Genomic DNA, 12,908 nt, shown 5'->3' with positions numbered 1-12,908 from the left:
TGCCTCCAGTCTATTCACCAGTATCTCTCCTCTCCTCTACCCAACACTAACTCTACTTTACCCTTAGAAGGTAGAGGTTTTTAGTTCTGCATGGAAGATGTAGCTGAATAAGATGACTGGGAAAACTGTTTTTGCTAATTCTACCACATCAGGTAGGGAAGGCAATAGAACTTAATGGAGTAACAAGTATAGAAATATAGCAATCAGGCACTAAAATAGTTATTCTGATTTTATCATTTAAAGAATTCCTATAGGTCTGAGCTCAGCAATACCCAACCAGACCATTAATTCTTATTAACAGAAGCTCTTTTGGGTAACTCTTGCTTTCCAGGTTTTGAGCAAAAAAAAAAGACAAAGATGCACTGTAGACCACTAAGTACTTCAGAGACATGATTTTAGCTAGGATGTAACTCAATTAAACAGTGATTTGTAAAGAGCCCAGGGGAAATATTTCTTTATTTGGGCAGGAACACTGTCAGGTTAAAGGTGCAGTAGTTCCAAATGCTGTTTGTTCTAGCCCTGTGTACAATTCCAACGATGTAAGTGTCTTGTCTACACTGGTGGATTATTAACAGAGGTTATTAGTCTCCATGGCAAAATGATTGCACTGAACGTAATCTCATAAAAAGTAAAAAGGGCTTCAGATCAGGGAGAATGTATAAATGTCCATCACAATTGAGGTTTTGCTATATCTGAGAAGTTGAAGTAGCTCCACGGACAGTTCACAGGCTGATTTGCTTCTCAGCTCCATAATACGGATGAATTGGGAACATCTACTAGGACCCTCTGGCTGATAACTTTGATAATACCCCGTGAAGGAGGCAGTGAAGGGCCTTTTATCGCAGACCTGTCCTGTACTGCCCCAGCATGTGCACTGGAAACTGTGCCAAGTGCCTGGGGGGTGCCCTCATTCCCCTCACTGTGTTTGGCTTCCTGGCTAACATCCTCTTATTTTTCCCTGGAGGAAAAGTGATAGACAACAATGAACACCTTTCAGAAGAGGTCTGGTTTTTTGGAGGAATATTGGGAAGCGGGGTCTTGGTGAGTAGGAAAGCCTTAAAATCCCTCTAAAAGAAATTTTGATCCAATCCTTCTAAAACTGGGTACTTATTGACAAGGAAGATTTTAGTTGCCAACAAAAGCTGAGGTCTTGTATAATGAAAAATCACTGCCTTAATTTTTCCCTCTCTATTAGGATCCAACAAAGACGTGTCCACTAACTTTACTGGGTAATTTAAAATTGGGCTGGCATTTTTCATGGGTCAGTTAAGTTCCATGACCCAAAATGAAGACAACGAATTTCTTTATTCTAACAAGAAAGTGCTGGGGCATGACGTTGGGGTGTGGGGTGTGGGATCGAATACACTTTCTAGTAAACTGATTAATTGAAAACAACAAAGAGAAGCAGTTGTCAGGGGATTCTTCTTCCATTTTTGCACTAATAATTTCTTGTCCTGTTTTCAATAGAGACTGACTTTTTGTGACAATTAATGACAGGTGTTTTTTTCTTTTCTTTACCCAACATCTAAGTGGAAACACAGGGGGTCAAATCTTGAAATCATGCTCCACTTAAACTGCATTTAACAAATGGCATCTAAAACTCAGTAACACTCATCTACGCATCAGCCATGCTCTCTTAATTCTTCCCATTCCCTTTGGTCACCAATCCTACATCACAGTCACAGCCTCTCACTCAGCCAGGCAGTCACATCTCAGCCTCGCTTCACATCTCAGGCTCACTCTGAGGTATTTCTCTTGCTGGTAGGTGCTTCTCCCTGCCAACCTGTTTTTGGGCCTGAGGGAAAGTGACTGCTGCAGATGCTGTGTCAGCGAGAGATGTGGAAACCGATTTGCGGTGAGTTACCGGGGGCGGTGAGGGGCGGGCAGATACCAGAATTGTAGAGTGCACTGTCTCCTTGTGCTGGGTATCTTGGGAGTGGAGACCAGTAACCAGCCCCAGACAAGACTCTGCAGACAGCTGGTGCAGGGATGAAAATGGAAATCTTCCTGTGGGTGAAAAGTAACAATAGTAGTACATTTTAAATAGCAGCACCCTCATACTTGTAGGATACGAGTACCATTCTAGATTTTACAAACAAGCAGGGGTATCAGAGCTGGAAAACTACAGGGGCGCCATGTAAGAATGCAGGCTGGGAAGGCAGCGATGGGAACTGGACCTTCCCCTCGGTGGCAAGAGGCCCTGAGGCCTTGGACAAGTCATTTCCTTCTCTGGCCCTGAACTGCCTCATTTGTAAAGGAGGATTGGGACAAGATAACAGGTGGTAACCTCCTCTCTCCAGGAGCCCCTAAAGTCCCCATCCACGCCACTGCCAGGTTCACTACCCCAGTGCCCCCAGCACTTCCCCGCGTCTCCCTGGATTTTGCTTCAGGACCTCTGTTTCCTTTCTTGCTTCATGCAGCCATTCATCTTTTCGTAGGTGGACAGAGAGATTAGGCATCACCATTCCAGGGAGTGGGGAGAATGCTGGGACATTGGGTTGGGACCCATCTCTGTAACTGGACAGTCTCTGCTTTCTCACCTTCCTTTATTTCATCTGTATATATGAGAAGTTGGACCTAAATTTTCCAACTTTGGGACATGCTCTCAAATTTTACAGATGTGCTATATTTTTTCCATCTTTTATGGAAAGTTATTCCCCTTTTCAATTCTCTCAGTAATTTTCAAATCAACACTTTGATTCTATCAAAAAAAAACTCTTATTTGATGGAAGACATCTTTCCTATTTCAACCTCCTGCAAATCTCTAACAGAAGGGAACAAGTCTCCAGCTCAGGGATGCAAGTAGCTTTAACTAAGAATTCAATAAATGTTGGTTTATGTTTGCTAAAGATTCTGATTTTTCATTCATGATGATGTCGAGCAAAATAGAGTTAACGGAAGAAAAACATTAAGAGTTCAGTGGTATTGATACGGCAAACATGGTAAAAGCGATTAGGCAGGGGCGGTGAAAACCCTGGACTGGGGCGACCACCTCTAGATGAGCCAGCAGAATGTCTTGTTTTAGTTTACCTGTTAATCAATACCATAACTTTTACCTTGCACTTGCCTACTCCCTTTTTACCTGCAAAAATGAATTCACTAAAGTCTCTTAGAACTACCTTCTTTTTCAGGCAAAATTAAGAACTCCTAAGGTCTGCGTTTAAAACACAACAAAACCTACACACAGGGCCAGGTTAGACCCCTTTGTTTAGGGCTCCTACCTAAACAAAGCCTCTAACTCCATGTCTGCTTCCCAGCCATTTTATTTTATTTTTTTTTTATTTTTGAAATTTTTAAGAGACTTCCTATATACTTTTAAAATTAATTAATTCAGTTATTATTTTTTAATTGAAAATGGATTTAAATTCAATCACCATCTCTCCCCCCCACCCTCTGGTAACTACTAGTCTATTGTCCATGTCCATGAGCCTCTGTTTGTTTGTCCTGTTCATTTGGTGCTTTTAGGTTTATATCCCACATATAAGTGGTGCCGCATGATTTTCAACTTTTTCTGTCTGGCTTATTTCGCTTAGCATGATTATCTCGAGGTCCACCCATGTTGTTGCAAATGGCTGTATTTCATCTCTTCTTATGTCCATGCTCCTGCTTTGGAACCCTGTTTCCTTATTGTTCTGAGGCTCTGGAACAAAGATAATCATTTTACATTAAGAAAGGTATTTACAAACATTTGTCAGACAATAGGAAAAAAGCTGCAGATAATTCGATCAGTGCTATAATGCTACAAGACTTGAATTTTTTCCAAAGATTCACAGCATTCCCCTCTTGGCCTTTGAGGAACACTGGGCTTCTGTGAAGCATTGTGTAAGAAACCCTGCTGGGTAGAAAGGCCCGTGAGCTGCAGGGCTAAATCCTGCTGCTGTCTCTATGGCCCTGCTCTCTATCCTTTCCTGGCCCCTCTCTCTTGCCTCTCTTCTTTGCTGTCTTTCCAGAGTAGTTCCCAGAAGTCAGCTGCATCATTCTCTTTCCTCTCCTTGGGTAGTAAAACCAGGCTATAAAAATCAATAGCAGAAGCAGGCTGTGGTGGCTGTAGAGCTGGAAAAAATCTTGAGATCACCTAACTGAAAGTTTCATTGTGAAACTGGAAAATGGAGATAAGCTCTCCTCTGAGGCAGAGCAAGACCGAAGGCCAGCCCCAGGGGTCTGCACTCTTTAAAAAACTAGACTAAATGAAAGCCGAGAAGAGTGTGTCCAGGGGCAAAAACTGTGAGAGGAGGGTGGCTTCCATGGTGGGCTTTGAAAACCTTCACTGGGCTTGTTTTTAGGTCTCAACCTCTTCCTCCCATACTGGAGGTTCTCAGCGGCCTCCTGGCAGCTTATATGTGGCCGGTCAGGGTCTCCTGCCCTCTAATCGTTTAAAAAAATGGATGCCTCAGGGTCCAATGGGACAGCTAATGATTTTCACCAACTCATTCATGTAAAGTATGTGCTTTAATAAGAGACTTTTGAGGACCTTGGCTTTCACTTGAAGAGTATCTTTAATAATGGGACCGAAGGTAGATTGATAAAGGTGATGTTAAAGGGAATGCGGGCATTTCAGCATCCTTAAATCATTTTCAGTTGTTAAAGGCCCACCCTACCCATAGACAGGACCAGATGGTTGACAGACCTGTTGGGAAGAAAGATTTTGGACAGATCATAAAGGAGCGTTTTCATCGTAAAGTCGGCAATTCTTCCCTTGCCTGGCTCATCAGTGCCCCCTTGGGATACCTCCTGTGTGAGCACTCCTGGAGTGAGCATTTCAGCCAGTTGTAAGGGACTTCAAGAAGATAGTTCTTTTGGAATTAATAGATAATCTTGAAAGAAAAAATAACGTATGGAACACTATTTCTTTACTAAAACTTCCTTATGCTTCGAAATCCTCTGCCGTAAAATGGATCATGGCGCTTGCTATCTTTCATAAGGACATTGCAAGGTTTGGGGCAAGATGTTGCAAACGTTAGTGTTGTCAATACCAGAAATATCCTAACTTATAGAGAATTTTCATAAAAGTTTATTTGAGCCAAACTGATGACATATGCTGGAGAACAAGTTCTCGAAAGCTTCTTTTATGCATTTGAAATTAAGAAGGGGACGTAAAGAAGATTGGAGAAACCAAGGCGGCATTGAATAACGGGATAGTTAACAAGATCTGTGCTGTCTCGAGAGTTAATACCCCCTTCCAGGAGTATTATTTCAGGTATTTCAAAGGTGTGTTGACTTATATGCACAAGTACAACAGACAGGGCTGGCTTAAAACCTTTCACTAAAGATGTTATAGACTTGGGGCATCACTATCCACCATGCCCGGTTGGGAACTGACAATCAGATCAGTATGTGAGGTTACTTTCCATAGAACGCCCCCCCCCCTTTTTTTTTTTGTCCACAATGTTCAGGAAAGGAGAGAGTTGTACCATATGCCTGGGGTATTGCAGACACATCCTCAATAAATGCTTGTTGGGTGAGTGAAGTAAATGAATACTGAGTAGGGATTTCAGGTGATTTCCTTACTTAACCAGGCTCAGTTCCCACCATAACCCTTTGAGCTAGGCATTAAACATCCCGTTTTTAAAACAAGAAAACTGAGGCACATGTACATTAACTTTCTGACCACAACTTCCCAACCCAATGTCTTACCCACTTCCCAAGCCTGGCTGAGACAGAAAACACAGGACTTTAATGATTTAAGGAAAAAAAACACTTCAAGGAATCTCTATATATCTCGTCCAATTATGGCCAACGAAGAACCTCCACGCCCAACAGAGATGCTTCTCCAACATGTTGCCACTATCCAAGTCTAAAAACCATGTCATGTCCCCAAACCACCCCTTTTTCCTTCCTTCCCAGCCCCTCTCCGTCTGGTCCAGCAGACATAGCACACACCTGCCCAAGGACCCGCCACGGACAGTGGCAGAGCTGGAGTCCGATTCCCGAGTCATCCGCCTCCAGAGCCCGACAGAGAGGGAGGTCTTATAGCTGACGAGTGGTAGATTAGAGGGCATCTGATTAGAGCGCGTTTTTATCTTCCATTTCAAGGGACGTTTATAGCATATACATGGACACATTTCTTTAGCAATGTGAACAGAACAGGTAGGTGTGCAGAACAAACCATAAAAGAGTAGCCTGTTTAATTTATTTTCCTGCCCAGAGTTACACTCTCTGTATTTGTGGAAAATAAGAGTGTGCAAGGATATGATAGTAGAAATATTACAGTATAATAATGACATTTATCAAGTACTTGCTAATGATATGGGAAATTATCCACAACTTGGAAATAGGCAAGAGAGTTCTGGGTATCCTCTCAGTGAAGTACTGGGCATTATCTAGTAGCCCACCCACCTGGAGTTATCTGGCTTTCTAGTGTACCTTCAATGCCCTGTTTACTGTTGGTTAGGCTATCTTACATATTATGATCTTCTTCAGGCAGGTACTTATTACTGAGCCTTGTTTTACAGAAAGTAAATGGAGGTCTCAGGGAGATTGACCTCCCAAGGCCATAAAAAAGGAACCAGGACTCAGACCCAGATGGGTCTGCCTGTAACCCATGCCCTTGACCACTACACTGTAGTGTCTGTCCCTCTTTATTGTTTATTCATTTAAATGAGGAAAAGCATTTCCACAGTACAAAGACTACAGGAAGTCTCCCATTCCCGACTCCAAACTCTGGCTCCCCTTCTCACCACACCCCCACACCCAACTACAGAGGTTACCTCTGTTCTCAGTAATTCTTCCCAAAAATACTCCAAGCCTCTTGCCTGTTTACTTTCCAAAAACACCAGTGTAGAGTGTCTACTCTCCAACATATTCAACTTGATCTCAATAATTTTCCTTTTACATGAAAAATTTTGTATTGAACCCCATGATAAATTAAGTTATTCGATACTGGTTTTAAGACCAATGATATTTATGAGTAATAATTTGGCAATTTTTTAAGGTTTCTGAACCTAAAACACTCAGTAGCGAAGCAACATGAAGGTACCTTCCTTCATGTGGCTCATCTGGAAAAGTTACGAAAAATCAGTTTGGGGTGTTTTTTTTAAATCATCTTAAGGTGAACTATTTCAAATTTGAATATTAAAACAGAATATACCAAGTATAGCTTTATGAAGTTATAACCCAATGCCATATTTTCTTCAGATCATTTTATAAAGAAACAACGCATTATTGATTCAATTGAGAATCACCACGTTTCTCTCTTCCATCACATTGCCCTCCCTGCTGAGAGTAATCATAATCATAAATTTGGAGCAGACCACATCCATACATTTTTAAAACTTTTACTACCAAAAATTCATTTTCAAATGTTCTAGAATATACTGTCTAATACAATAGCCATGATCTACATGTGGCTATTGAACACGTAGAATGTGGCTAATCTAAAAGAGATACACCATAAGTATAAAATACACACTAGATTTCAAGCAATTAGTACAAAAAGAGTATAAGATATCTCACTGTTAGTGTTTGTATTGGTTACATGTTGAAATGATAATAGTTTAGATATGTTGAGTTAAAGAAAATATAACTATATGTATATTTTTTTTTTACTTTTCTAATGGTGGTTAATAGAAAATATATACGTATATGACTCATATAATTTCATTGGACAGTGTTTACAGCGGGGACACTCTGGTAAAGGGAAAAATCATCTCATTAGTATTTCATACTAATTTAGTTTTTCATTTACTCGACTTGCCTAAAATAAGGAATGTTTTGCATTTATACTCATTTTCTGTGTCTTTAAACATTTGCCTGCTGAAATGCCCCAGGAGTGATAGCGAAAGCCTTGATTCAGCTCACACAGGTGCTCTCACTACTAACCAGCAGATGTTGAAAAGCTGGAGGGACCTTCTAGAACCCTGCAACCTTTTCCCTCCAAACTTTTTTTCTGTTTACCGTAGGAAGCTGAGTCCAGAAAGGTGGGAACCTGGGTGATGCTGAGAGGGCTGGAACCCAGGTCTCAGGCTTTCAAACTGCCTTCCTGTAAATATGATCTTTCTTTTTCATAATCCCAAATGTATATACTATTATTTATTAATAACCGATAGTCTCATGATTTCTGACTAATAATCAGAACTCGAGTCAAGTAAGCAAAAAGATGTTTTTTCTTATATGCTCTTTTTATTTCCGTGAGAGAATCAATGTCTTTCACAGTGATACTTGCCAATAACAGAGTATCTGGTGTCAGTGGCAGTACGGCATGGGTGGATGTGTGTATTTGAAGGGGTGGAGGTCCAGGACACTGGGCTGAAGGGAAGAGACCCTGCTTGTTGGTCTGGTGCAGCCACCTTCTAGGTGTATGATCTGAGAAAGTTTCCAAGCATGGGCTTTGGAAACAGGTGGCCCGTCCTACCGCTTTCCTATTTCTCTGACTTAGAGCAATTTCCTTAATGTCTGATAGGCTCAGTCTCCTGCTGAAAAATGAAGATTACAATAGCCTCCTCAGAGCTTTGCTGAGAGGATTAAGTGAGATAATGCATCTAAGGCTCTCAAGGAGTAGAGGTTTTATTGCTGTGTTTTGTTTGTTTGTGTTTTTAGTTAGAAAGTGAAAAGATTGCACTAGGTGGTTTTTGAGATGTTCTTTTTTGTAAAAATATAATTGTAAAAATGTTTAACCACTTATTTAGTAAAAATTATGACTTTCGAAGATTTTTAACTCCTTTTAAGATGTGAGAGACTCTTCCGCCTAGACTTCATTTTTCACTGAGACAACCCATTCCACCAGGAAGGGCCACATGCCAACAAATGTTTCCAGACCACTCAGCCTTGCTCTGAAAGGGCAAGAAGCAACATTAGAAGAAACTGACCTGAGTGTAAGTTCTCAATCGCTGTGCTGGAACAATCTGGCCATTCCTAGAGTTATACCAGATATGTCTAACTGAATGGCAATTTGATTGGAGCGTGGAGGTGGCTCAGAGACAGAGAACTGGCGAGGTGAGCTTTCACAGAATTGGAGCGGCATTTCCCAAAGTGTGCTGTTACGTGAACTCACTGAAAAAAATTATAGGCTCTGACAAGATTGAAAACTCTGCAAATTACCACATCTACCCAAATACAAGGCAATGATTAATATAAAACCAACTCTTAGTTTCCCATAAAGTTTCAAAAAAGCTCCTGACTAACATTAATATGTAAACTTTCAGCGATATGTGCATATTTTAAATCACATGTTGTCTAAAATATAAAATAATTTTAATACGTTGATTTTGAAATGCGACTCCCCCACTTACATATTTTTTTAATATATTCATGCTTCTTTACATCGATGTCTTTGCTATGACTAAAGACACCTGTTGAGTGTCAAAGGTTTCCCACAGCACATCTCTTCTCTTCCATATCAGTTGGGACACAACACTTTTGTGTCCATGTATGGTGCTGTCAATGGAAATTTCACTCCTTGTCACAAATATCGATTTACAGGAGACAAAGCCATATTCAAACATTCCTCTCACAGGCATATATTAGTGATCCGCCACACTGTAAACACTAAGAGTGCTCATCCAGAATGGCCTTTAAAAGGCTTATTAGCCAGAATAGCCAAGACTAGAAATTGTGAAGTCCTCATTCCTAGAATAACTAAGAAATCTGTTTAAAAAAAAAAATTGTATTCAATTCTGTCATCTAAAATTAATTGGGTTGTCTTCCCTACACAGTACGTAGTTGTTCAAATAAAATATTTGAGGAAATGCCCTATTACCTGACATAAAATAAAGAGTCAGTTCTAAGGTAGTTCCCTTACTTCTGAGGGATCATTTGAGAGCTAATAATGTTCTTACATTCCTGCTTACATAGTACGTCCCCTTCTTGAAAGTTCACGTACATTAGCATATCACAAAGAAGTACAACTGGAATGAAACCTATTTAACCTTATGTAATTCATCAGTTTCCAAAATTATTCAACAAGACATCCTTTGGAAAAGAGACAGCCTGCTCTAACATGATAAATTGACCAAAATTTTTCATTTACTTCTGACCTAAATTATACTCACAAATGTTCTTATTTTTTTCCCCCCAAAAAACACAATTGTAAAAACTGTATCTGTTACACTGGATCAAACCTTTTATATAAATGAATATTAAACTACATCCTTCTGAAAAATGTTTGTAGTATTTCTTAGGCCTATTCACAAATGTTCTTGATGGTGAGAGTGAATTTAGGGTACCTTAAACATAAAAATTAAAGGAAAAAATCGAAGTAATGAATAACAAAATACCTTAGTCATTGAAAACATCCAAAAGGTAGTTACCCAGTGCCTTTGATAAGTCAGGAAGAAGAAAAACAGAACAATGTCCTAACTAGTTTCACGTAATTCATTGTATCCATGGCTTCAAGAAGTTTATGTTCTGGTTGGGGATGACAGACTTAGAAAGCTACACATTAATGTGTTGTAGGCACTGTGCTGTGATAGAATTATACACAGTCAGAGTACCTGGGGTGGGAGATATGAAGGAGGGAAAGGGAGGTTCTACATGGAAATTCAGACAAGGTTTCATAAAGCACCTAGGACCTAAGCTCAGTCTGGAAAGTTGCTCCAAAGATACATTTATATGTGATTTGAAAACAAATACGACCTAAAGTGGAATTCCAGGATTACATAGGTTTTGATTGCCCAGGCACAATCAGGTTCTCTCCACTCCCAAACCCCACCCCCAAATGTATACTGTGATGAGACTGTTAGTACTACACGGAGGGAGAAGGGATGTATCTGACATTAAACTTAGGTTAGCGCATCTAATTTTCACAGGAGAGCTTTAGGTAGGCTTCCTCATGCCTATTTTATAGACGAGACAACTAAGATTCTGGGGAAGCATCCATTATTTAGAGTCATCGCACAGAGAAACGTGGCAAAGCTGAGATTTGAGCCTGGGTCTGCTGACCTTTAAAATCATGTGCTTTGCACTACACTTTCATGTCCCCAAAGTAATAGTAATAGAGGTGATAATTTTCCACCTCTATTTCCAAAATATTGTTTTCACGTTCGTTTCTTATTACCGTTTAGAATGGACATTGCATCTCTGGACCTAATTTTTTCATCTGTAAGAGAGAGTTCATCTGGATGGGCTCTAGGGTTGTGTCGGCCTTTCACGTTGCCTAATTTTTTTAATTTTATAAATGAAAAAGAAAAATACTAGTACAATCTATTTTTCACTAAGTAATCTCTCTGTCATATAAAAACATTTAAAAGAAGTGGAATGTTGGGCTTATTTAATCCAGAGAAGAGAAAAGTTTTAGAGGGTAGAAAGGATGAAGAGATGTTAAATATAAAATATGCTTATTTAAGATATTTAATGTCTTCAGATATTTTAAAGTCTGCTATCACGTGGAAGAGAGGTTGAACTCAATCATCTTGACCTCAAGGAATATAACTATGACCAATGAGAAGTATTTCTAGATGTCTATTCTTTCTCATAAGCAGAACCTGCCTGCCATGTGACCCTAAAATCATTGTAGGAGACCCCACAAGCCCCATCTCCTGTAAATACTGGTTCCTACCTCGTAATGTCCCTGTAGTAACCACACTCAACAACAGGTTGGGTAGGTGTGCTGAGTACAACCTGTGGACTGCCTTAAGAACCTGCTTTTTTCTCCCTCTCTTTTAGATGTTCACCTCCACAATATTTGCTGTGATTGGATTCTTGGGTGCTGGATATTCATTTGTCATCTCAGCTGTCTCCATCAACAAGGGTCCTAAATGTCTCATGGTCAATAGCACATGGGGCTACCCCTTCCACAACGGGTAGAGTATACTCTGCAATGTCATTTGTCACCACAAGGGGCACGGGCAGGTAAATGGCCCAGGGGGAAAAACTGCACTTGCCCTGTCATCTTCATTTTACAAGTATCTGGCATGTTGCTCCTTTGAGCAGGGCTGGAGTTATAGAGTGGAGTGAAGTTGCAATACATCTCACCTCTAATTGCTCTTTTGATAGAGACCAAGAGAAATAATAAAAGAGGGCACCACAACTGGTTTGAGGGAAGGAAATAGGTGGTATCTCCACTCAAATTCAAAATTTATCAGCAGACACGTGAGACAACTAATAATATTAACAAACAGAGAGTAGTGGCTTCCATTGCAAATCTCATATCAGAAAACGAGAATAATTACTCACTAACAAGGCTTAAAGGCTCTCACTAATACTCTGAACAGTCTATAACTAAAAGACTTTTTTAAGGTGCAAATGACATTGGAAACACTAGATTCTTCATGAGAGTTAATGTTAACAGATCTCATTAAAATAACACTTCAAATTTCCATGATATTTTGTAGTTTATAAAGACATTTTTTTCACAAATTTATCATTTAATCTCCATAGCAACCCCAAGAGGAAGCTGCTCCTTGCCAAGGCAGGCTTATCCAGTTTAACTTGCTCAAAGTCACACTGCTGGTTGAGGGCAGAGGCAGGTCTCAAAATCATACATCCTGACTTCCAGTCTCAGCCTTTTTGTATTACACATCCTCTCTCTCTAGACTGCACTGTCCAATACAGTGGCCAGTAGCTTTATGTAGATATTTAAATTTAAATTCATTTACATGAAATAAAGTTAAAAATTCCTCAGTCACATTAGCCTTATTTCAAGCACTCGATGGCCACAGATGGCTAGTAGTGACTGTATTGAACGTTACAGACTTAGGACATTCCCCTCGTCACAGACAGTCTATTAGATAGTGCTATGTAGACTCTAACCTCTACAAGGCCTGGGACTGTTCCATTTTGTTCTCCATGGCAGCCCATCCACCGAGCACAGTGACTGACAACTAGAGGATTGGGGTATGTGGTTTTTGGGTCCTGCTGCACATGAATGATGGGTCTATGACTAGAAAATCTATAGGACACCAATGTATGAACTCAAATCCCTATTACTACTTTACAGTGAGAGTCCGAAGAACCTCAGAGTGGGCTTCAGATGG

At 40.1% G+C, this 12,908-nt stretch overlaps 1 protein-coding gene across 1 annotated transcript in view; it reads left to right on the top strand.

Moving 5' to 3' along the window:
- Positions 1-611: 611 nt before the first annotated feature.
- Positions 612-12,908, top strand: part of LOC120601446 (transmembrane 4 L6 family member 4) — a 30,130-nt gene continuing 17,833 nt past the window's right edge. The window contains exons 1-3 of the mRNA XM_039861106.1: positions 612-1,041; positions 1,766-1,855; positions 11,599-11,735. Of these exons, the coding sequence (XP_039717040.1) occupies positions 868-1,041; positions 1,766-1,855; positions 11,599-11,735 (401 nt within the window). The 5' untranslated portion in view covers positions 612-867. The remainder of the gene's footprint in view (positions 1,042-1,765; positions 1,856-11,598; positions 11,736-12,908) is intronic.

The sequence above is a fragment of the Pteropus medius genome, unplaced genomic scaffold (genome assembly GCF_902729225.1).
Source record: "Pteropus medius unplaced genomic scaffold, Ma_sr-lr_union100, whole genome shotgun sequence".
In the NCBI taxonomy this organism is placed as follows: Eukaryota; Metazoa; Chordata; class Mammalia; order Chiroptera; family Pteropodidae; genus Pteropus; species Pteropus medius.
The sequence above is the reverse complement of the archived record's forward strand: the minus strand, read 5'-3'. Positions and strand labels throughout refer to the sequence as shown.